This window comes from Ochotona princeps, chromosome 5 (genome assembly GCF_030435755.1).
Source record: "Ochotona princeps isolate mOchPri1 chromosome 5, mOchPri1.hap1, whole genome shotgun sequence".
Lineage (NCBI taxonomy): Eukaryota > Metazoa > Chordata > Mammalia > Lagomorpha > Ochotonidae > Ochotona > Ochotona princeps.
In genome coordinates, this window is record NC_080836.1 from 34,516,883 (window position 1) to 34,541,922 (window position 25,040).

Below are 25,040 nucleotides of genomic sequence, written 5' to 3' on the forward strand. Positions count from 1 at the left end.
TCAGGAGAACTTGTTAGAAGTGCAAATTCTTTGGTCGCATATCAGACTTACAGAATGAGAAACCATGGGGACGCATGTCTGTCTGCTACCTACTAACATGTCACATGCATGGCACTAAAGGGTTTGAGAGCTATACAGTGTCTGCCGAGGCCTGTCAGGCTAGTCATTATGGAAAGGTTCCCATCCTAACCACAATCTCCTAGCAATTTATAAACCTATGTAATGTCATAAAGCACAACTTCCAGGGAAATGATTACTGAAATTGTCAGCTGAGACCATAACAAAGACAAAGGCTAGTAAAACAAAATGCAGTGACACTTTCCTTTGTAGACAGTTACTGAAACCACACTGGATCATAATTGATATTAGCCTTGAGTGACAAGATCAGAGGTTATTTTCTCCAAGATGTCTATTGTCCAAATTTGACAGGATAGTCATTGCAGCGACAACCGATGAAATCATGAAAAGCGTATTTAAAAGTCCCATCACACGTACTGCATCAACCCACCCAACCCCACATTCGTCAGTGTATAAAATAAATGACTTAAAGGTAGTGAGTGTGGGGAGAGGTGAGCACAGGGATTTTTTTCATTTGAAAATCAGTTTCTATGTTAGAACTTTAAATTGCAGGTGACAGCATTCTTGTTATGAAGTTAAGGCTAGGATTTTAGGAAAGGATAAATAGGAACTGATAAAATTTGTTTTTCTTAAAAGTAGGATTAAAACCTATTGTAGATTATTTAATTTTTAAAGTGGTTAAACAAGTAGCTTTTTTTTTCTTGTATGCCAAAGTACCGAGCTAATGTTCTCTTGATTGTGTTTCACTCTCTCCATCTCTGGGGTGACCGCTATAGGGGTCCCCTTGCCCATGTTCTCTTTGTACAGCACCTGCACAGTGAGAAAGCATCAGAGAACAGCCGTAAGTGACACTGTCATTTCCTGTGGCACTTTAAGGGTGGCATCAGTTTTGTTAGAAAATGGCCCAGAAGTATGAACAGCCAGGAGTCAAGCTGACAGGCTGCCAGGTACTGCTGGCTCAGATGTTACTGCGGTAGGGGGCCCACACCTTCCTGTGCAGGCAGTGCTTCAACTGCTGGGGAAAAGCTGTCGGTTAACTGTGTTATTTTGTTCATTTGTATGAGGACAGTGCTTCCTAAATGGTTACACCAGGATGCAAAATGGTTAACCCCAGGTTTTGTTATCCACACCAACTAAAGGCATATTATTGTCTTTAGTGTTTAAAAATATCAGCTAAAGTAAAGAGAAAATGAACTGTTATCAAAATGAGAACGTATATCCTTTGCAGAGTAGGATCTATTAGAAGCAAAGGAAGGGAAGAGGACCGTGAAAGGGGCTCAGTGTTAGGGCTCAGATGGATTCTGAGGTTAAGTGGCCTGGTCTCCCCTTCTTTCCAGAGTACCGAGCTAATGTTCTCTTGATTGTGTTTCACTCTCTCCATCTCTGGGGTGACCGCTATAGGGGTCCCCTTGCCCATGTTCTCTTTGTACAGCACCTGCACAGTGAGAAAGCATCAGAACAGCCGTAAGTGACACTCATTTCCTGTGGCACTTTAAGGGTGACATCAGTTTTTTTGTTAGAAAATGGCCCAGAAGTATGAACAGCCAGGAGTCATGCTGATGGGCTGCCAGGTACTGCTGGCTCGGGGCTGTTACGGGATGGGGAACCCACACCTATGTGGAAAGGAACATCTCGGCTGCTGGGAAAAAGGCTGTTAATTTTATATTTGTGTGAGGTTCAAAATGGTTAACACTTGCATCATTATCCATACCAACTTTTTTAATATTTAAAATGTCAAATGAACTAAGAAAACTATTCTGAAATCCAACTGTTAATAATATGGCAAAGTAGGATCTATTAGAAGCAAAGGGAGGGAAGAGGACTGTGAAAGGGGCTCAGTGTTAGGGCTCAGATGGATTCTGAGGTTAAGTGGCCTGGTCTCCCCCTTCTTTCCAGAGTACCGAGCTAATGTTCTCTTGATTGTGTTTCACTCTCTCCATCTCTGGGGTGACCGCTATAGGGGTCCCCTTGCCCATGTTCTCTTTGTACAGCACCTGCACAGTGAGAAAGCATCAGAACAGCCGTAAGTGACACTGTCATTTCCTGTGGCACTTTAAGGGTGGGATTGCGTCCTTGTTACCCAGGAGTGCAAGGATCCAGGAGTCAAGCTGACAGGCTGCCAGGTACTGCTGTCTGAGAGCTGTTATGGGATGGGGAACCCACACCCTCCTGTGCAGGCCGTGCTTCAACTGCTGGGGAAAAGCTGTCGGTTAACTGTGTTATTTTGTTCATTTGTGTGAGGACAGTGCTTCCTAAATGGTTACACCAGGATGCAAAATGGTTAATCCCAGGTTTTGTTACCTGTTACAACTAATTTATTAAAAAATGCTTATAAAATATCAGCTAAAGAGAAAATGAACTTATCAAAATGAGAACGTATAGCCTTTGCAGAGTAGGATCTATTAGAAGCAAAGGAAGGGAAGAGGACTGTGAAAGGGGCTCAGTGTTAGGGCTCAGATGGATTCTGAGATTAAGTGGCCTGGTCTCCCCCTTCTTTCCAGAGTACCGAGCTAATGTTCTCTTGATTGTGTTTCACTCTCTCCATCTCTGGGGTGACCGCTATAGGGGTCCCCTTGCCCATGTTCTCTTTGTACAGCACCTGCACAGTGAGAAAGCATCAGAACAGCCATAAGTGACACTGTCATTTCCTGTGGCACTTTAAGGGTGGGATAGCATCCTTTTAAAAAACGACCCGGGATACAGGCGGCTGTGCCACACAGAGCGTTCCTAGAAGCCATTACTAAGAGTGGGAATTTTTTCCCCTCCCATGGTAGTGAACACCTCAGCCGCTGGGAAAAAGGGATCTGTTACCATTGTGATTTTCTTTTTCATTTGTATTGGCACAGTGCCTCCTCAAACAATTATTGCATGGGAATCTGAAATGATCACTACTTGGTTTTACTATTACCCATACCAAGTAAGGATTCATTTTTTAATGCTTAAAAATATTCAAGTGAACTAAAAATCAAAATGAACCATGTTAGTGAAAGGAGAATGTATGTCATTCTGCAGAGTAAGGTAATGTTAGAATTAATGAAAGAAATTTTTAAAAAGGAATAAATGTTTAAGGTCAGTTATGTGAGGTCAGGAGGCATCGTCCTTCCAGAGTACCGAGCTAATGTTTTCTTGATTGTGTCTGACTCGCTCCATCTCTGGAGTGATGGGCACTGGAGTTCCTGTCCCCAGGTTTTCCTTGTATAACACCTGTGTGGGGAGAAAGCATCCACAAAACACGAGCAGTCAGCCACTTTCCGCATTTGGAAACTTGGGAGCAGGAGGCGAGGCAGAGCACACGGGTGTGAGTTAGAGGAGAGGAATACTGGAAGTGTTTACACTCGGCCTTTATGATCCTAAAGCCAGAGGAACGCAGGAAACACCCAAAGCTAAAAAGATGAACAGCACCCAGAAAGGGAGCAGGTACTCCTCCCCAGGTGGTTGTAAGAGAGCATTAAAAAGGAGAGAGACAAAATCAAGGAAGTTAGAACCATAGTACACATGAAGGTACATATACACAAATCTTCAGCTGTCTTTCAAAAGAAAATATTTTTTAGTTTCGTTAGAATATCAGGAAGAATTATTTTTAAGGCCACTAAGGAGCAAGATGCTAAAAAACTTGAGAGTATCCGTGCAGGTCCCAGTGAAGACAGGTTAGAAGAGGAAATGAGGGCAACAGTCAGGTCTTGGCAAAACCATATTTTAAAGCTTTGCCTTCAGATAAAACTTGCCAAAGCAGGATACTTAGTCATTGGGAATGTTACAGTTTTATGATATTGAGCACTTTTTTTTTTAAGCCAACTGATTTAGCCAAAATGGGAGAAACTAAATCATAGGAAATAGCAGTATTAAGTTGAGAAGGGATAAGTTAATTAGATTTTTGAAAGTCTAGTTATTGCTCTTTCACTGTTTACAGGGTTTTTTTTGTTTGGTGTTTTTTTAAATACCGAGCTAAAGTTTTCTTGATTGTGTTTGACTCTCTCCATCTCAGGAGTGATGGGGATCGGAATTCCTTTTCCAAGGTTTTCTTTATACAACACCTGTGTGACACAAGAAAGCAACCAGAAAAAGCAAGAGCAGTCGCCACAGCCCTTCCATATCCTGAGAAACCCCCTCTGAAACTACAGACATCAAACAGGAAAGACACATTCTCCAGTACAGATATGGGTGAGCAGATGTTTTCTATTTCCTTAGCCCTGGTGCTAGAGTAGTTGATGCCATTGTACCGTATCCCATATATAAGGTTATGTCCTCCATCTAGCATTAAGGTAAATACCACCCTGAAACGCTCAGTGCCCAATTCACCACTGTTACGTGTCTGTGTGGATGTAACCTGTATGAAAAGGAGCACAAATGGTCACCCAAGAAAGGAGTTAGCTAGGACTATCCACTTCAAAGAGAAATAGGATACTTACTCTAACAGAAAATGAAATAATTTAAAAATAGTTTTTCAAATAGATGCAAGCCTTTTAAATAATGAAGCCATAGAGAAAACAGTGAACATAACATTCCAAAAGACATTAACTGACATTGAAAATAGAACATAGTTGAAGGGTTATTAGTGGATAGTGATTAAATACAGTGGGTCCAAACAAAATTACTCAAAGTTATGTGAAAGATTCAAACTTTTTGAAAAGTTTGCAGCAGACAATCATACAGACAATTATAAATTTTAACTCCACTCAGCCAAAAATAAAGGCAGTGGTTTTCCTAATGATTGTCTCCATCTCAGGGATGAGAGAACGCATTTCTATGCTGAAGCCCAAACTATTTGGGAATTTGATTTTGTCAGGAAGAACACTGATAAAAGAGACAGTAATGTTGACTATTGCGATCTGTTTTGTGAATGTAAGAAATCAAATCAGAAGGCTTGAATTTTTACTTGTAAGTCTCAAAGTACTGCAAAAATGGTTTTCTTCATGCCATTTAAATGGACAGGATCTAAGTTAAAGTGACTTCTATTCCCAAGCAAGGGCACAATTTCTATACGTGGGCTCCATCGAATCTGACCCAGAAACAGAAAGGATTGCAGGTAAATAAAAATGTTGCTGTTTGGGTCTTGTCTGGAAAGCAGTTAACTTCAGAAGTCCCAATATATCAAAGGTGGAAAGAAAAGGGGAAAAAACCAACTGAACGTTGCAATGGACTAATGTAGAAAATAAAAATTATTAGAACCAGATGGTGAGTAAAAGATTAAGACAAAGGAAAGGGAGATTTTTTAAAAGAATTTGTTAAATTGATTATTTTATAAGGACAAGTAGAACTTTTTTTCTGGAGGTGATGATTGTTTTTAATAAAGTTAAAGGACTTTCTTTGAAATACCGAGCTAAAGTTTTCTTGATTGCGTTTGACTCGCTCCATCTCGGGAGTCACAGGCAGGGGGGTCCCCTTGCTCAGGGTCTCCTTGTACAGTATCTGTGTGCACAAAACCAACAGTCCCTCAGTTTGACACCATCTTTTAGGAAGATTTGAAGGGTTTTTGTTGGTTTCTACAATGATGTAAAATTGATGGACTCAATGAGAAATGGAGCAAACTCTAAGCTCTCCTGACTGTGGAGCCCTTCATTCATCGAGTGGCTGGGTTCATATGCACTGCTCCAAGGCTGACAGGTGAAGTGTTCTTACCGAAATGATACACAAGTTAATTAAATTCATATCCATGTTAAGGTATTGGTAACATTAAATTAGGGAAAGGAAGAGAATGTTGGGGAATTAGATTTTTATATTAAAAGCTAAAAATTACTAGCTTTCATTGATTTTGTAAATATCCCAAAGGAAACCTTACTTATTTTGCGCAAAATAGCTGTGACAAGTAACTGAGCTACTGTACTAGCTGATTGAAAATGCTTAAGAATTACATCAAGAGAAACTACAAACATAAGAATGCTCAAACACAACGAAACAAACAACAAATACAGATAAACCTCTTGTTATCACCTTTTTAAAGAGGTGTTAACTTTTACGTGTGATTTGTCATGCCAGTTAGATTGGAGGAAGCAAAGGCTGAGTATACAGGTTTTTAGAGTTTTAAGGAGAAGTGTTTTAGAGAAAATGAAGTTAAAATTTCACACCAGAACTAAACCACTACATTAGATTTGGGTTGAAAACAGGTAATGTTTTCTGTTTCATATAAATTTAGTAATTTTTATTATATTTGTAAGGTGTTAAGTATATTAAGAATTTTGTGTTTTTTGGTCCTTTAAGAAGTACCGAGCTAAAGTTCTCTTGATTGCGTTTTACTCTCTCCATCTCTGGAGTGACAGCTGTTGGGGTTCCTTTCCCCAGATTTTCTTTGTATAAAACCTGTGAGATACAAGAAAGTATCCAGAACACATTCAAAACAAGCACAGAGGCTGCGGCAGGGAGAGCACTGGGTGTGGGCGTAACGGGGAGGTTTTTAGTAGATGGTATTTAGTAAGGAGAGTGCTTTGACTTCAACTCCACAGTTGTAAGGATTGGACAGCGCTAATTCTGGAGATGTAAAGGTACAGTGGGAAACACTGAGTTATGGGAAATGAGTATAAAGATGGGGAATCTTACGTTAATTCTACTTAAAGTTTTTCAGATCTAAGTAATCACGTGGGTCAGTTGGTGAAAATGTTAAAGATCAGAAAAGTGGGTCATTTTGTATTAAGCTGAAATGGCTTTGTCAAGTAATGCACTCAGACACACAGAATTTGTTAAGATGTTATTTTTAAAAAAAGGATGATGGGTTATTCTGGCAAACTTTTAATGGGCAAATAGTTTCTTATTTGATAGATATGTAAATACCGAGCTAAAGTTCTCTTGATTGCGTTTGACTCTCTCAATCTCTGGAGTGACCGTTGTTGGGATGCCTGTTCCCAAGTTTTCTTTGTACATAACCTGCAGAAAATAATTAGAATACCCCAAAAGGTAAAATAACCACAAATCCTTTAGCTTACCACTACATGGGGGCTTTTTGGTGGGAACTCAATCTTTCAAATACAAAACTTAAGAAATAAGGAAAAGAAATTCTAGAACTGTTTGCTCTTTTTTTTCAAAGTAATTTTAGTGTTGTAAATCTGAGGTACTAAGATGCACAGTGACAACAAATTTCATGAGAAATCTAGCCATGTCATTTGCATTTAACATCAAGTGTCTTGAATACACTGGATCTGAAGTAGATTCGTGCTTAATAAGCAAGTTGTTGGGTACAAAGTTTTCTAATCATACAATATTATTCCTTGAGTGTTGCTGAGGATTTTTGATTTAGCATTTTAGTTTCTATTCAGAATTCCTAGTTGGCTCTTAGTTTGTAGGTATCCATGACACAAGGAAATTTCAACAGTTTGTCAGGAGAACTATGTTTACCTGAAATATGCATTGATGATTGCTTATCACATGTACTAGTGTTTTCTGAATGGGGAAAAGTTTGTGGTTTTTACAGGGAATGTCAAAGTACTATAAATTTTCTGAGAGTAAGACACCTAAGTTTCTGAGCCTCTTGTCACCTCCTCTAAGAAAAAATTTATTACTTTATTTCAAAGGCAGAGTGACAGAGAAGAGACAGATATCCCAGCTGCTGATTCACTCTTCCGATGCCTGCAGAACCCAGGGCTGGACCATGCCAAAGTCAAGAGCCAGGATCATGCAGGTGGGTGGCAGGAACAAGTCCTTAGGCTATCATCTGCTGCCTTACTTGCACATTGGCAGGAAGTGGAGTAGCCAGGATTTGAACCAGGCACTATGAGAGGAGATGCAAACTTCCTAAGTGGCAGCAGTCAGCCTTCTTAATAGACCGAATTTCCAATTTATGAGTTGAATGAATGCATCACTTCTTTTTAGATGGTTTGATGCCACCATGTCTTAGTACTTGGTGTGGGAAGCAACACAAAATAATTGAGGTGTTCATGTCACAGATAGGTCCAAAGACCAGCAACTAACAGTGGTACCTTTGATAATTGCTATCTTGAGAACTAAGTTTCCAAGCAAAACAAAGATAGCTAAGTTGTATTTCTTCATCCTTTACCCTGACATCATGGATGATAGAACACAATTGGGGAAAGGCAAGATATTGTAAAGCAAAGGAACCATAGTCTACTTTTCCCAGATGAGTACACTCAGAATTCCAAAGAAGCTTATACTACAAGGAAGTCAAAACATGCAACCTGCAAGAGAAATAATTATCTTCCAGTGGAAATCAATGAATGGCTAGTTCTCCAGTCACAGGGAACTCTCTAAGACCTGTATTGGCCATGAACTATTCCCCAGAGTTCTCATAGTCAAGTAGCCAGCAACTGCATAAAATTTCAAGCAGTGAAGGGATCCAGAATTAGGGGACACTTGATAGAAGGTTAGGAGAAACTTGGGCTAATCTGCTAGCTCAGGTTTGGGGGACTGCCCCAACACTCACTGGGCACAGGTGCCTGACTTTCCTGTTACACAGGAAGCTTCCAATCCAACATTCTGAGTGGGTGACAGCCAGTGCCTAAAGTGCTGTGTTTACAAAGTGCAGAGAACACAGGACAAGACAGCTGCACAGACTTCACAAGTCTACTCAGCATCTTCCTGACCACAGAGCAATCCTGTCATTCACAAATACACATCAATCATTTTAGATTACTGCTGTGCTTATTACATGAAAGGATTTGAAAAAGGTTATGGGAAAAGTACTAAAAACAAAAATGGTGCCAAAAATTTGAAACGAAGCATAGTTTGTTTAAAAAGTTCATATGCATTGTAAAGACAACTCAGATATATATACTTCTTGTTAAATAACTTGGTCATCTCAGTAACCTTACTAATGACTGTTCGCACCTTTTACTTTAGAAAAGGAAGGCATAAGCAGTGCATAAGCCAAGGCATTTTTGTCTTGAGAGTCTATGAAAACAAGTCTTGTGACTACTTTTTTGGAACCTGGATACCTTTTGTAGGACCTAGGCAGGATTCTTACACCTCCAAAGCAGGAGGGGGCCCCAATAGAAGGCAAGAAGTGGAGCTGGAAATAGCAGTCGGACATGGCAGTCATACAAACACGTGCTAAGGGCAGAGGCTTTTACCGAGCTGATGTGTTTCTGGGTCTCCTTGACGCGTTTCACTTCAGGCAGGTCGGGGATTGGAGTTCCTTGTCCAATTGCTTCCTTATACTTCACCTGCAGATAGGAAAAGGTGTTACATGCAGAGTATTTTCCCAGCATGTGCATATGTTTGACTGGTAGTCCTATACTTTCTGAAGTGACAGTTTAAATAGCACAGGCTCTATGCTTAGTGTGAATTGGGTACATTCTGATACTGGGTTAGAGGAGGACAGTTTTGAGGGCAAATATGGGGAATCTCCACCTAGATGGTGGTCCCTTCTCTTTCTTGTATACAGTAGTCACTCTTACACACTGTAAGACCACAGTGAGTGCCTACAGATGGGGATGATACTGTATTTTTCCTGTGGATACATACATGCATTTACAAGTTGGATGCTTTCTCTTCCTCAGCAGCACTTATGCACTATGGCCATGTTGTGTGCAGTTGGACAAAAGTAGAGTCGAATTCTTTTTCTTCATAATTTTACAGATGGAAGAGTTTTAGCAATCTCAGCAACTATTAAGGTAAGAACTTTTCACTTAAAGGATGCACTTCATGTTTTCTCTTTGGTCTGAACTGCCAACATCACTATTCAGGCACTTTGTGTGACTAAGTAACACACAGTGACTAATGGAGTGGGTAGTATACAATATATTCTTAATGATTCATGTACATTGCAGGAGAGTTTAACATTTCATCTCACTGCACGGAATGGGATGCAATTCAAAACTTAGGAATTACGTACTTCAGGTAGTTTATGCAGTATTTTCAGACCCCGGTTAACTAAAGTCAGTGAAAGTAAAGACAGATTAAAAAGCGACTATAGCATTTGAGTGCCTTCATACCCGGCAGTTCACTTAACGAGGACAGGTATGTTCATGCGCATGGGAGGTTATTTCCTTGACTCAACATGTTCTACTTTCTCACAAGCCTCTTCACATCTAACCTTTCCTCATGACATTCACAGTGGCATACATGGAGTATGAGATGCCTGTTACCACTGACATCACCATATGGTGATGGGCCACTAGCACCTGCTTAGTTAACTCAGCTATTTCCACTAGTCAGTGTAAGTTGCCAAAGGGAGGCCAAATATCCTGAAAATGAGTCCCCGGTGCCATTACCGAACTGATGTGATCCTGTGTTTTCTTCACTCTCATCATCTCTGGCGTCTTTCCAATTGCTGTTCCAGGTGAGACATCCTCTTTATATAAAACCTGAGCATTCCGAAGCAGGAGAGTGTTACGCAGAAGAAAGGAAAAGCCCGTAATTCCTGGAGAAAGACTAGGACATCTGGCTTCTGGGAAAACAAGCCTCTGGACAGTGATCCCAGGCAAGTGCCCAAGCATTGCCTCTGACGTCAGCCACGTGTACAACACCAATCACTTTCCTGATCTTGAGATTTTAAAATTATTGTTTTAATGCAGTATAAGAAAAAACAACAGAAAATGCTAACAATGAAAACAGAACCCCTCCCAAGTGATACACAATCCATTAAAGAAATGCAGAGTCAGTTACTTGGGAAGGGGTGATAAAAGAAATCACAATGTCCAAAAGAAGCCCAAACCAAAAAAAAAAAAAAAATCTTCTGGAGCAAGACAACATATGTTACTGTTCTAGGATTAAAAAAAATGTAAAAAGAAAAGTTACTTTGTTAGCAGATTTGTTATTGCAAGTGGTTTCTGGAATGATGACTTTGAATCAAAGTACTGGGAAGTTGAACAAACCATCACTAATATTAACTAGGCATGTTAGATGTTAATTGTCTGTATCGATATGATACAAACAAGTATTTTTAAGAGGAGAATGGAATTATTAAGGTTAGCTTAAATGGAAAACATAAATATACCGAGCTGAAATTCTTTTGATTTTCTTTAACACGCAGTATTTCTGGCGTGTCTTGAACAACTGTAATTTTTCCTTTACTGTTTTTAAGGTCACACTGGTATTGGAGCTATGAAGAAAGAGTAAATAGCTTGTTAACATTTCAATATTGTTTTAAGTATTTGTCCTGTGTTGTATAAGTTAAAATTCTGTGGATGTGTGTGTATTTTTGCACATCCTGATAGCCAGAGGGAAATTTTTAAATTACGATTTTGAAAAACCAGTTTCTCCTCAAAAATCCTTAAGTTAGGCCTTAAAACATGTTTTAAAATATTGTCTAGATCTAACTTTGAAAAAGATAGATGTCATCACTAATGGAAGATGACAATAGATCATACTGAGATAAGAACTCACCTACAAACTATAAGATGGGCTTCTATGATTTAAGCTTGAAATCTAAGGTGCGCTCACAGAAAAACTGAGCACATATTTCTTTGGGCATGGATGATGCTGTTGAGCATCATTTTGAGTATGAGGTAAGGTTGTAGCCCTAGAGGCATCTTCCTTAACCTTCCTGAGTTCAGAACCACTGGGCTCAACCTCGGGTCCAAAATACTTACATTGCTGAAGTTCTTCTGGTTCTCCCGGACTCTCTGCATCTCTGGGGTGTCCAACACAGTCTCATAATATGACATGGACTTCTCAGCATCTTCCTTGTATTTTTTCTGTGATAGATTCCAAGGAATGAGGAATGAATACTATGGGGATAGGGGCTGAGGAGACTGGCTCAGTAGGGTGACAGTGCTTTGTATCTTCTTGACTGTCAAGAAGGTTGGGGAGGGTATATGTAGGATGCTGTGAGGAATTCCCTGCTTTTCCGTCTGGGAGACTTGCACCCCAGATCTTTAGGAGGGCCCACAGTAAGCAGAACCCTTGTGGAGGAGGTCTGTAGGAGGGAGGTTCCAGGGAGTAAGAGGGGAACACCTCTAGAGGCTTTCCTCTTTGCCAAGCTGTTGAGTCTCTTGGCCAGGAGCCAGGCTATTCAATAGGCAAACAGAAGTGGTAAAAACCTCTTAATCCAGCCTTTGTTAGTGGTAAGATTTTTTTGCTAACCTCAAGCAGGTTCTTTAGAGCTTCAGGCTACAGCAGAGCCTGCAGACAAGTCCTGAAACTACTTCTGGAAGGTAGTTCTCTTGCAGAAAACTCTGGACTGGCTGCTCTGCTAAACAGAGACCTAACTGGCCACTATGGCCAGCCAGCACTCTGACCTGCTCCAGCCTCAGGCTCTCTTTGTGAGAAGATGGAGAATTAGATATCATTGGAAGAATCAGGGATAGATAATGTAATTAGGGTGCATGACACCATCCCAATCTTGTTAGAAATGACTGGTCATACAGTGTGGGATGTCTACATTGTTTTTCCAGATTTGCACACAAATTTTATAATGGACGTAAGAAACTTCACTTGTTAGAAAACTGTTATGGTACAACTCATAATAAGTTCTTGTACAGTGTATTCCAAGTTTGATACAGAAATCTCAACTCCAACTCATTATATACAAACCCCTCTGTCTTACTGGGAAAAATAGCAATTTGGAAGATGAGGGTTTGTGATAGGTATTCTGACATAGATCCTTACCTGGCTGGAAAGGTTCTTGACTTGTTGGGCATGAATGATCTCAGGAGTGTCAACCACAGAAGTGAAATTGGCTTTTTCCATTTCTGCTGATTGCTTGTATTTAATCTAAAAAAGGACATTCCGCAGTTAGATAAATATTAATGTACAGCTATTTGTTGGCTTGGCTTAATTGAGAGGGAACCATCATTACTTTTTACAGAAGTACAATTGGCCATTTAAAAGACATTTCTTCCTCTCACGAATGTTAACTGCACTGAAGTTAGAAACTGAAGAGTGACAATCGACTCAGAAAGAAGGTCCCAGCTGTTGAAAGGCTGGTTATCTAAGTGGGCCCAAGTGGGGCATGGGCATAGAGAGTGATCATCAGACATGTAAATACAGGTTGGTTTACATTAGAGTTAGCAGAAAGGAACAAGATACCAACACCAGTTAATATTAGATGACATGGGCTGCCTAAGGACAGTTTCCAATTTTGGTCTAGAGTGGTACAGGAATATTCTAAGCAAAGATTTCTTGGTGCCGATGAGAAGCAGAGTGACTAATAATAAAGGTGAGGATGTCAGTCAGCGTCAAGCAGTAATGTGATTTCTCCTTTTCTCTGAATGTCCCTGTTCATCCTAGACCCGGAAGAGCAGAAGGATAGGAGGCGGATTAGGCAGCCTGGGAGTGAGTATAATTCAGTCTTATGGTTAAGATGCTTCAATTCCTGCCTCCTGTTTTTTATTTTTATTTGAAAGGCAGATAACCAGAGGAGGAGAGAGAGCCATCTTCCATCTACTGGCTCACTCCACACATGGCTGCAGCAGCTGGAGCTGGGCCCATCTGAAACAAGGAGTTGCTGCTGGGAGACCTGTCTTCCCAGGCCTTTAGCAGGGAGCTGGATTGCAAGTGGAGCCTCTGGGATTCAAACTGGCACCTTTATGGGATGCTGATGCCCTAGGCAGAGACTCAGCATGTTCCTGCCCTAGCACTGGCTCCTGTTACTGACTCCAACTTCCTGCTAAGGGAGACCCTGGGAGCACTGGGTTCCTGCCACCCACACGGCAGACGCCTGGCTTAAGCTTGGGTTGAGCCAGCAGATGGAAGTGCTCTCAGGCAGTTTTTCCCACTGGGGGTTGGATTCTCCCCTGCAGATGTTCAAAAACGCCATTGTATGCATTTGACTGTCAGTGACCAACAGTAAGATAACAGACAACATCATGTCCTTATCACAACTAGTTTCTTGAAAAGACTGACAGTAGGACCACTCACCTGGCTGGCAATATCAGTAGCATTCCTGGCCCTCATGAAATCTGGAGTCTCATTGGCCATGGCATTCAGTCCTCTTCCTTTGACCTCCAGCTCCAAGTCTCGTTTATATTCTTTCTGCAAAAGAATTTTGTTTAAAGTCAGCTTATTCCTAATAGTATGTAATAAAAGACCTATTTTTGAAAAATGTTTTAGCCTTTTTTATTTCAAAAGTTAACAAAGCAAATTTTAAATCTTGGTTGGTACATAACTAGTATTAAATGTATAAGCTTACCACTCCAGTATATTGTTTAAGCTTAAATGAACATAAAAATGAACATATCAAATGTAACAAATTTAGGGAAATAAGGTTACGATAAGCAGTATTAAAAGATTTTTTAGAATAGGCGCTAGAAGTTGAAATATATTCCTAGTGACTAATTGTGCTTAATATGGAATTGAAAATTGAAAGCCTTTCTCTGGTGTAACAACTAGGAAGATTCGGAAGGCGTCGGAGGCACAGGTGGCTGCGGGCTCACCTCATTGAGGATCTGGGTAGCGTTCTTCGCTCTCTGCATGTCAGGTGTGTCTTCCATTTCAGTGAGCCCTTTCCCACGGATGCTCTCCTCCAGATCTCTCCTGTATTCTTTCTATCTCACAAGATAAAAAGCAACGACACTGACAAGACAGCCTGGGGTGTCCCACTTAAGTGAAAAGGCAAAACTGCAGAAATTAACTCCTCCAATTTTTAAGCAGCTCAAGGTAGTAAGTAAAGATAAAACAAAGGCAGGGAATAGGAGTTATACATTAAGTATCAAATGAAAAACTAAATCAATAGAAAGCTAAGGTAAACACATTTTATTAGATATTTAATTTAAAAATTAGAGAATTAACATGAGTAACGGATTAGGTGGTAGTACCAAACCCTCAGGAACTTAAGTGGAAACCCACAGTTAGATGGTGATGAAATGGTAGAAGGAACACATTGAGTGTCATTAGTGCAATTATTTGTGTCAAGAGGGAAAGAAAAGACCAAATGGGCACTACCTCGCTGGCTATTTTGGTTGCATATTTGACATGTAATAAAGCGGGCGTGACCTCCAGGCCAGTCAGGTTTCTGCCTTTAATGGACTCTTCATAATCTTTCCTATATTCTTTCTATTATGAGTAGGAAGGAAAGGCAAGTTAAAGAATTTTGGTTAACAATTTATCTCAGGATCCATCTCTCAATCCTAGGAAGAAAAAATTATGCAACATTTTTTCTGTTTACATACATAGCTTATTCAGTTATAGTTCTGGCAGTGGTCCCACATTTGAGACATCTGATTATTCTAGATTTTTTTTACATTAAAAATGTTTATTGTTTTATGATATAGTTCCATAGGCTCTGAGCGAATGGCCCCCAGGAAACTCAGAGGCAGGGAAACATTGATGGCCCCTTTCATCTGCCTAATGTGCCTGGGCTGGCTCTGCCCAGTGCAGTACCACATACTTTCATGTACCATGAAGGCTGAATCTACCGTCAGCTCTGCGGAAATGGTCTGCATTTTTTTCTTAAGTGACAGAAGATTTTATTTCAAAATTACAAGTGGGAAGAAAATAACCTAGCAGCATGTGAGTCAGAGGACACTAACTAACAGCCTTTTCTATATCCATGCCCTACTTTTTAGGTCATTGAATAGATCAAACAGGTAAAGTGGTATAACCTATGATTTTTTTTCCATGGTTAAGAAAAAGAGCTACCCTCCCCATCCAAACTCTGCCTATTTCCTCGGTGGGGGTGGGGAAAGAATCAGAGGCCAGGGGTAGATGTTGGAACTCTCATTTTTTTCATTTTAGTATGATTTTAAGTTAACAGAAAAATGACAAAAATAATGCAAGGACTGCCACAGATTCCAGCTTCACCAGTTGCATGAAGCTAAAACTTCTGATTACCTGGCATTATATAAACCAGAATGCTCTACAAACTTATACTTAGCTTTTATTGAAACCATTTATCTTTACAGATACACTTCTTGGAGGAGAGGCAAATTCCAAATCTGTTTCCCAATGAAAACAGACTTTCTAAGATTCAGCATATGGTTTCATTCTTTTCAAATTCTTATATTACAATTCTAAAATAAGAAATATGGCACCTTGACCTGTAGTTTTCTGGGTTCTTAAAAGCATATCTTGACCCCCATTTTTTAAGACACCCTACTTAGATTATCCCAAAGCCAGTGGCACCTCTATGTGGAAGAAAGTGTTCATTAAAAAAATTTCTAATTATATTGTGTTTAATTTGTTCAGCAGTTAGCAATAGTTGTTCTCATTTTATGAAAGTTCCTTTGAGATGACGCATATGGTCAATATGTACTACTTGGTTTTTTAAACTGAAGCACATGATGTCTGAGGTGGGAATGACTTATGGGTCACGTTTTGAGTAAAGTATCCACCTCTGTTGGATGGCAGGAGCCTGGCTGTGTGTGGATGTGCCAGCTGTGCACACTGGCTGGATGGTATCTTGGTTGTGTGATGTGTTCTGCAGGACTCACCCCACTCTGCATCTGCTGAGACTCCTTGGCAGTGATGTAGGTGGGCGTTTCAAAGTCCAGCATGGGCTTGCCTCGTTCCTTTTCATACTTTTCTTTGTATTTCACCTAGTGATAAGAATAAGAAAGCTTGTTAGATATCTCTCCTCTAAGCAATTCCTGGACCCTAGTTGGAGATGGCTACAAGGATGGCACTTCTTAATGGACACATGATGTCCAGTTGGCTGCCATCTCATTGCGATTAGAAACAGATTCCTGTTCTGGTTCAGATTTCTGTCATTGCCTGGGAGATAAAAATCACTGTTCACAAAGTGTAATAAGCATTTGGATTCAGTTCAAGGAAACCAAAGATATACTGATAGGTGTGAATGACTAACAATAGCATTTGTCATTTCTGGTAAAAAAACAAAAACTCCAGTTTTTCTTTCTTAAGATCTTTTATAAGAGAGCTAGGATCTTGATTAAATCAATAACATACAACTTTCTGTATGAACCATAAAGTTATGGGTCCTAACTGGCATTTGGGCGTATATCTAATACAACCAATATAAAGACAAAACTTGACTAGGTTGCATGTTGATAGACGGATATTGTCAAGTTGTGTTTTAAAAAGCCAGTTCCCTCATCTGTGTGATGTGTATCCTGTAGTTAGGAATGGGGGAGCCATGTAACTGAAAGAAAAGTGAAGGCTGCTGGTCACACAGGCCCTTAACTGCAGGGTCCATCTGAGGCACCAGGATAGGGTCTGGGGACACATGCTACTTTTGATTTGAAGATGTTTCTGGTGAGTTTCCCAATTTATGGCCAAATGGAGTCTTACTTAATTTCTGAACTTTGAAACAGAGGATCAACTGATCAGAGAATCAGAGAATCCTCAGAGAATCAGTTATTGCAGATTCAGCAACTTCTTAAATAGCCAGACTCCATCAGTGGTAGATCTAATCATTTCATTCTCTATAAAGTCTTCAGACTATCATCTATTGCAGTGCTGGGAAACTCTCCCCAGGGGACACTGGGATTGCTTAGAGGGGTCTGTGCTTCCAGTCCCTGCCGGGAGCTGAACACGTAGTGCACATATATAATACACTCTGCATATGTAGTTATGGTTGTGATCCACACAAAACTGCTTCAAAATGTTACTGAGTTCAAAGCTTCTATGTGCATTTTCTCAAACAATGACATTTAAAGGGTAAGTCCTAGGGCTGTTGTCTCCTAGCAAGTAAAGCCACCACCTGTGATGCCAGCATCCCATATAGGCACCGTGCACGTCCTGGCTCCTCCACTTCCAATTTAGTTGCCCGTTGATCCTTTGGGTAAAGCAGCAGAAGACGGCCCAAGCATACAGACCCCAATGCCCATGTGGGAAACACAGATGCATCTTCCACCATTTGACCCAGCACTGGCTGTTGGTCACCATCTGGGTAGTAAACTAGTAGAAGATCTGTCTGTGTCCCATTCTTTCAAAATAGATAAAATAAACCTTAGAATAAAAAAGGCCAAATGCTGGCCTGGAGAGTCCATGCAGGCTCTTGGCATCACAAATGAAGGTGCTTAGGGGAGAGAAATCAGTCCGGTTCCACTTACTATACTCTGTAATTCTGTGGCCTCTTTGAGGTGAAGCTGCTCCAGATTATCAGGGATTGTGTGGTAGTGGCCTTTGCTCTTCTCATAGTTCTTCTTGTACTGGTACTGAGGGGAAGGGGCACAAAAGGGACAACGGTAGGAAGGCTGCTCAGCATTTCGAATTTCCCCCTTTAGATTACAGAGTTTTTGCAGCAGCAGCATGAAGATCACAGTAGGATTAGCAAGGATTAAGAGTTAAGTTTTACAAGATGGAGTTTCAGTTTCAGTATTGCCAGTTAATAGCAGATCTGTAGGCACACCGGTGATAGGCTGGTTCCAAGTAGGTGCTGTGAGTGAGGGTAGTTCTATGTCCTCAGAAGGAGAGGGAATGTTAATTGAAAACGTTTAAATATTCTAAAAATCAGGCTTTCTTTTAATCCCAAGCCGTGTTACCGTCAGTAGAGGATTGGGAAATTCATGTAATGCACAAGAATACACTGAAACAATGGAAGAGCTTTGTTGTCAGTCTAGTGTGTCAGTCGCAGAGGAGAGGGGTGTGAGCTCAGGTAGAACTGAAATGCAAACGTGTGGACCAACTGGAGCCAATGAGGGAGCTTACAGAACTGGCGAGCTGGCTTGTGTTCAGGACATGATTCATTATCAGAGATTCCTTCATGTCAGTCACAGGTTTGTGAAGCTTCTTCAAGTCAGCCTTATATTTTACCTATGTGAAAAGCAGAGAAAAATGCAAATCACATGCAAAGGAAGTGGAAATCATAATCGTGTATCCTTCTGTGCTCTAGATGGTGATAGGAAACAGTGCCTTACTCAGAGGCATTAAGACAACGTAGCAGTCAAATGATGAATCGGTTAAAACACGCTGTATATGTATGACATATACATGCAATGGAGTGTTTGTAGACACAAAACATGTTTCAGACACTGCGATGTAGATGAACCTTGAAAACACTAAGTGAAATAAGATAAATGCTAAGAATCTCTAAGTACATTCATAGTCAAAAGTAATTAGAAATTATCTGGGCAACAGGCCAATCCTGTGCCTTCAAGCTCCAGGATCCCATATGCATGCCAGTTCATGTCCCAGCTGCTCTGCTTCCCATCCAGCTCCCTGCTTGTAGCCTGGGAAGGCAGTGGAGGATGAACCAAAGCCTTAGGACCCAGTGCCCAGGTGAGAGAACTGGACACTCAGATCAGCTGAGCTCTGGCCGTTACAGCCATTTGGGAAACAAACTAGAGGGTGGAGAGCATTTCTATCTCTCTCAATCTGACTTTCAAATAAGAACAAATAATTTTAAAACTTGGAAAAAAATTATCTGAGACTGATGTTATGGTACAGTGTGTTAAGCCAACTGCCTGCATGTCCAGCATCCCATTTGGGCACTGGTCACATCCCAGCTGCTCCCCTTCTGATTTGAGGGCCAGGAGTTATGGCCTAGTGGCTAAATCTTTGCCTTGCAACCACCGGATCTCCCATGTGGGCGCTGGTCTGTGTTCCATCTGCTCCACTTTTCATCCAGCTCCATGTTTATGACCCGGCAATGTAGCAGAGGATGCCTAAAGCTTTGGGACCCTGCATTCATGTAGGAAACTCAAAAGAAGCTCCTGGCTCCAGAAACGCTCAGCTCTGGCATTGTGGCCACTTTGGGAATGAACCAGTAGATAGATCTTTCTGCTTCTCTCTATAAATCTGCTATCCCAATTAAAAAATTAAAACACCTTTAAAAATGAAAAAAGTTATCTTGAGAGTAAGAGAAGCACTCCTGCTTAATGCTTACATATGCTATGTGTCAGGTGATAAAGTTTTAGAAGTAGCAGTAATAGTTGAACATTGTGAATGTAGTTGATAGTGAATTATACACTTAAAGTGACAGATATCAGATATTTTACACCAGTTTAAGAGAATTAAAACATACCTCACTTGCAAGATTATTAGCATCTTTCATGGTCTTATAGAGCTGGCTGTCTTTTGGATTGTATTTTGTCGTCTTTCCCTTCTCTTTGTCAAAATTTTCCCGGTATTTAACCTAACAGGAAAAATAAACATCTTGATTATTCCTGAACACCAATTTGAATATGTGAATATGAAGTCTCAGTGTTTGTAAAGTGGCTGTGTAAATTTGTTACCTAAATGGGGACATTTTTAAGAATAGAAGGGAGCATTTCTGAGAATAATTATGGGGAAATATCAAGAATATATGATCAAGTGACAGTATTGATGTCGTTCATTTTGTATTATCCCAAAAGCATGAAAAACAAGCCTCTGTTTCTAAGGCAAAGAAAATGCTTCAGGCAAAATTCAAAGAAGTGATTTAATATGCTGATTCAGAACACTGGACCCCTCTGAATTAGCAAAACCCAAAACCTTAGAGATCTACTGTAAGGAATTCAAAGAGAAACTGTAAGTAATCAACATAGTTGAGAAGTAAGGAATCTGTTGAAATTTGGAGAATCCATGATTGTTTCAAGATAGAAGTTTTGCTCTGTATCACTTAAAATTTTTTAACTTGGTCAGAAATTGACATGATCCAGAATTGGGGGGAAAAAAAAACCCCACACACAATCGGAGATTAGTGGCTCCAGTTCAATTCTAGATTTGAAGAAAAACATTACATACTACAGAATGAGAAAGATGTTTAAATGTCCCTTAAGATAGGAAAAGGATTAAATAACTGATTTTGAAAATAAGCACAGTACCTGGTAGTACTGATTACTTCACTGATATGCTTTGCTTGAATGAAAGGAAGGTAGTCATTACACTGAGGTAAAATATTTAAAGATGATATGCATGTAAGAATCCATCTGATCAATTGGTAGTGACAGAGACATTTTCTTATTGAAAAAACCTACACCTTTGTCAAGTAAAGACCATAAATAGTTGTACTAGTTATTCACACTAGGAGGAAGGAAAAATGAGTTATGTTTGGATGCTGGCCAGCCAAAAGGGCAACATTAGATCTGGGGGAAATCTAGAGGTTCTTGTTACTGGTGATAGCAAACTCAGTCCTCCAAAGTTAGTCATCAGAATCCAATTCTGAATCAATACCCCACATGCTTCTTCACTGTACTCCATCCCCCACAACCTGACATAACCAGACCACTCAAATGCAAACAAAAGACACCTGCCACGGAGAAACATAGTTACCTCGAATACATTCATCGTGGAAATGCAGAGGAAAACAATAATGCCAGACCATACATAGTAAGGCAGGTGCACTAAGACAGATGGGCACAAACAGAACCACCACACCGCAGAACAGGAAAGCACAATGAAGTAACATGGTTGCTAAGAGGTGTGGGCTGCTGTTGGAACCCAAAAGCAGGTGATAAAGATGGGATCTCTAAGGCTGACTAGAAAATGTATTCTTTAGCTTAAGTCCTCTAGGACCAAAACCTTTATTTCTGGTGGTAGCTCATGGAGTCTGACCAAAGTTTGAAAACTTGTCATAACTTGAAGGTGTTCTATCGAATTGGTCTCACAGAGGAGCCAGGTAATGTGGCAGTGTGGTTTGGGCAATGTCTGCAAAGCCTCCTTAGTACCACTTGTGAGACATCATCTAGAATATTTTTCCCTCAGCACCCTGGCATACCTTGATGAAACATTTGTTCCACCAAATTGTAGTCAATCATCCATGGGCCTGCGATGTGAAGACATCTGCTCATGCATGGTTCCTAGTCCAGGCATTCAAGTTTAACATGTTACAAAGGATTAAATTTCACCTGCTTGGTTCTGGAAGTTGGAATTTCATGACTCCCACAGGTGATGTGAGTATAGATGGTAAGGGCTCCCAGAGGAGCAGATAAGCAGATGCTTTTCTCACATCATGAGAGTTAAGCACACAGATGCCTAAATGCATGACCATCATGGAAGAACACAGAATGAGAAAGAGCTCCAAGGTCCTCAGTACAATTTCCATGATGTAACTTTTAAGATTTCTACAGTGCTGCTCAAGACCCAGCACTTCATTCGAGGAATTACTTCCTCTGCAGAATTTTCGCTGCTTGCCAATCTACGTTACCTGGCTGCTCAGCCTGGCTGCCTTCTTGGCCATTTCAATGTCTGGGCGACCGAGCATGCTCAGCCCATGGCTGCCTTCCTTGCGGTGCTTAGCTCTGTACTCCACCTGAATCAAAGGGAACCAGAGTGAGTGACATATTTGTGAAGAGTGCCTTGTCCTCATTATGGGCAGTGGCTTTGGCACTGGGAATATATTTTAACCACACTCTTCCCTTACCTCACTGGCCTGTTTGGCTGCCTGTGTGGCCTTCTTAATGTCTGGCCGGTCAGCCACTGTGGTGTAATGTAGGTTTTCTTTGGCATCCTTCTTGTAAGCCACCTTTATTTAGAGAAGAAAAGGCTTCTGTGAGATACACTGTCCAAAAGTCTTCATTAAGCATGCAAAACATTTTTATTTTCCATTTTCGCCAATACATATTTAAAACTACCAATTGTGGAAATTAGGATGAACTCATGCTGGACCAAGACATGCACCAGCGAGGAATCCATGGCTCAAGTGGGCCCTCGGGGCTGTGGAGAGGACCACGTACATCACTCTGCTTCTTGGCCACTTCCATAGCGTGTTTCACCTCTGGCGGCTCCTGCATGATGGAGTAGTTGGATTTCCCTTTGTCCTTGACAAACTTCTTTTTGTAATTTGTCTAAAAACAGAGAATTATGTACATGAGCAGAGAAGTTGGAAACAGACATCCATTCACTTGAACTGTGAAGAGATTCCCAAGAAAATAGTGACTGCCCCTTTTGGCATCAATCTGGGGCTGTTTGTTCCTTTTTGAGAAGTAGGGAACCAAATGGGACTCATGATACAAACTGAGAGCACCCCTAATGTGAAAATCTTAAATGCTCCAAAGTTCAAAGGATCTTCAGCATTAGCAAGACACCACAATTAACAAATTCTGTATCTGACTTCCTCTGATAAGATGCCGTCAAAATGCTTTGGCTGAAAATACTGTACAAAATGGCCTTCGTGTTGTATGTATAGAGTGTATTTGAAACTTAAGTGAATTTCATGTTTAGACTTGAGTGCCAGTCCCAATGTATCATTATGTATATGCAAATGTTCCAAAATATGGAGAAACCTGAAGTTTGTAACATTTGTGGTCCCAAGCATTTTGGATAAGGGATACTCCACCTCTGTCAGGATTATTGTGTTATTGATAGGGACATAGTAAGCAGAGAATACTGAGGCCTCTTTAAAACTCCATAGTGGCTTAATGATAGAGAGGCCACCTTAATCAGAAATGCTTCTTAATCAGAAACAGTAGTAACAAGTCCTGTGCAGAATCTACAAATGCCATACAGGAAAAGCCAATCAATACTGGGCTCTCTTTGCCATGAGTGAAATTACAAAGAAGCAGCCCTTGTAAGCAGAAAGGCAGGTGGTGCTGCCAGGCGGTCATGGCCACTTACGTCACTGACGTGCTTGGTCACTTTCTTGACGTGAACAGTATCCCGGGTCTCAGGAAGTGTTGTGTATGAGCCCTGGGCCAAGTGCTTCTTGACGTGGTCCTTGTACTTGTTCTGCAGGAACCCACAGAGAGGTGGTTAGGGTACCTGTCTGGGCATGAGCCTGAGATGGGAGCACAGACGGGCTGCTCCAGCGTTACCTCAGACACCAGGTTGCTGACAGTCTTTGCCAGAAGGATCTGAGGAGTGTCGGGAACCGCATGGCAACTTCCTCTTTCCTTGATGTGCTTCTCTTTGTATTTCAGCTGAAGAAATGAACAGTATTTAGTTTGTTAGCTCATCTGGGTATCCTGCATATATTTATTAAGTTGTAATTGACAGACCAGAACCATCAGTAACTCAGTAAAAGATTTGACCCTTGGAAGTCTTGGGAAATATTCAAATGGCATATTTTTCCTCAATTCAATTTTTTCTCAATTCTTAGCATGGATTTTTTTAAATAGATTTCATTCAGAACATTCCCAGTTATGTCATTGGTTGTCTTCTAATTCTCCTTTACAAATGAGGAAACCACCATACACAGCTCCCTCAAAAAATTGATGGAAAATGGAATTAAAAGATGCCAAATGCCTGCCAGCCTGGCTTCTAACTCCAGCTTCCTGTCAAGGCACATCCTAGGCGGAAGCATATGATGGCTCAAAGAGTTGGGTCCCTGCCACTCATCTGGAAGACCTAGATTGAGCTGTGGTTCAGCCCAGCTGTCCTGAGACTGTATAGGTGTACAATTAAGAGCTGCCACCTGAAGTTAGTGGCCATTGCACAGCTGCCGTCCTGCTGGGCCAGGACACCGGTGACCCTTGGGGAAAGGCCATATTTCAGGACCTATTCTTAAGACCCTATAGAAACAGCCCACCTCTGTTCTTTCTTGGGTGCTCCCAGGGACATAGTCACATGTCATCTAGAGTGATGTGAGGCATTATGGAAGGGACTGGAGACTTACATCACTTTCTATGATCGAATTCTTGAGAGCCAGCACCATGTCTTTATCATCAGTGACAGAAAGCTTGCAACCCTTGAGGAACTCTCGGTCCAGCTTGTATTCAAACTAACAGAAGAAAGGCAGCAGAACAGGGTAAGTGTCACCAGCCCAGGAGGAAGCTGGACGTTTGCACTGCATCCTCAGGGACTCTTCTGAAGGAGCCAAGAAGGACTTGCTCCCAGAAGGGGCAAGAGGTTTGCTGGCCCTCGCTACATGCGGGGCACCAAGGCCAGGGTTGCCTTGTGAGCTGGCCTTTCACTACCCCCAACCCTCCTCTGCTCTCTGGATTGCAAATGTTGGGGTGAATGGCCAGGGGGATTCAGTCATACATCACTTTGCTGCAGGGATGACTTGGCAGCCTGGATGAAGTCCGGCCGGTCCGGAGTCCACTTCCAGTAGGCTTTGTTGGCTTCATACTGCTTTTTGTAGTCCAACTGTTTTTAACAAGATAGAAAGAGATGGCTTCACTCAGTAGGCTCAATCCATACACACACGTAGCCCTGAGAGACTCATGTTTTAGATACATCACAAATCAGGGTTCTTAATGTAAGAGAGAGCATCCCAGTTAGTTTTTGTACAATTTAGGTCGCTAGCCATTCTGTGATTACCACTTGGGATGTTTTGGTCCTGAAGTAAGGATTAAAACTATGAGAGTCATGAGACG

At 41.0% G+C, this 25,040-nt stretch overlaps 2 protein-coding genes across 2 annotated transcripts in view; one reads left to right on the top strand and one right to left on the bottom strand.

The window, feature by feature from the left end:
- Nucleotides 1-25,040, top strand: part of RIF1 (replication timing regulatory factor 1) — a 260,403-nt gene that overhangs the window by 77,182 nt on the left and 158,181 nt on the right. The gene's annotated exons all lie outside the window — the stretch shown is intronic.
- NEB (nebulin) overlaps nucleotides 1-25,040 on the bottom strand; it is a 206,325-nt gene that overhangs the window by 7,294 nt on the left and 173,991 nt on the right. Inside the window, exons 127-148 of the mRNA XM_058664477.1 lie at nucleotides 24,706-24,810; nucleotides 24,338-24,442; nucleotides 23,538-23,642; nucleotides 23,341-23,451; nucleotides 22,461-22,571; nucleotides 22,148-22,249; nucleotides 21,932-22,036; nucleotides 19,829-19,939; nucleotides 18,514-18,618; nucleotides 17,916-18,020; nucleotides 16,335-16,439; nucleotides 14,848-14,958; nucleotides 14,340-14,450; nucleotides 13,825-13,938; nucleotides 12,574-12,678; nucleotides 11,556-11,660; nucleotides 10,961-11,065; nucleotides 10,236-10,328; nucleotides 9,093-9,185; nucleotides 6,844-6,936; nucleotides 6,283-6,375; nucleotides 2,585-2,677 (exon numbers count right to left, since the gene is read on the bottom strand). Coding sequence (XP_058520460.1) covers nucleotides 2,585-2,677; nucleotides 6,283-6,375; nucleotides 6,844-6,936; nucleotides 9,093-9,185; nucleotides 10,236-10,328; nucleotides 10,961-11,065; nucleotides 11,556-11,660; nucleotides 12,574-12,678; nucleotides 13,825-13,938; nucleotides 14,340-14,450; nucleotides 14,848-14,958; nucleotides 16,335-16,439; nucleotides 17,916-18,020; nucleotides 18,514-18,618; nucleotides 19,829-19,939; nucleotides 21,932-22,036; nucleotides 22,148-22,249; nucleotides 22,461-22,571; nucleotides 23,341-23,451; nucleotides 23,538-23,642; nucleotides 24,338-24,442; nucleotides 24,706-24,810 — 2,286 coding nt within the window. The remainder of the gene's footprint in view (nucleotides 1-2,584; nucleotides 2,678-6,282; nucleotides 6,376-6,843; nucleotides 6,937-9,092; nucleotides 9,186-10,235; nucleotides 10,329-10,960; nucleotides 11,066-11,555; nucleotides 11,661-12,573; nucleotides 12,679-13,824; nucleotides 13,939-14,339; nucleotides 14,451-14,847; nucleotides 14,959-16,334; nucleotides 16,440-17,915; nucleotides 18,021-18,513; nucleotides 18,619-19,828; nucleotides 19,940-21,931; nucleotides 22,037-22,147; nucleotides 22,250-22,460; nucleotides 22,572-23,340; nucleotides 23,452-23,537; nucleotides 23,643-24,337; nucleotides 24,443-24,705; nucleotides 24,811-25,040) is intronic.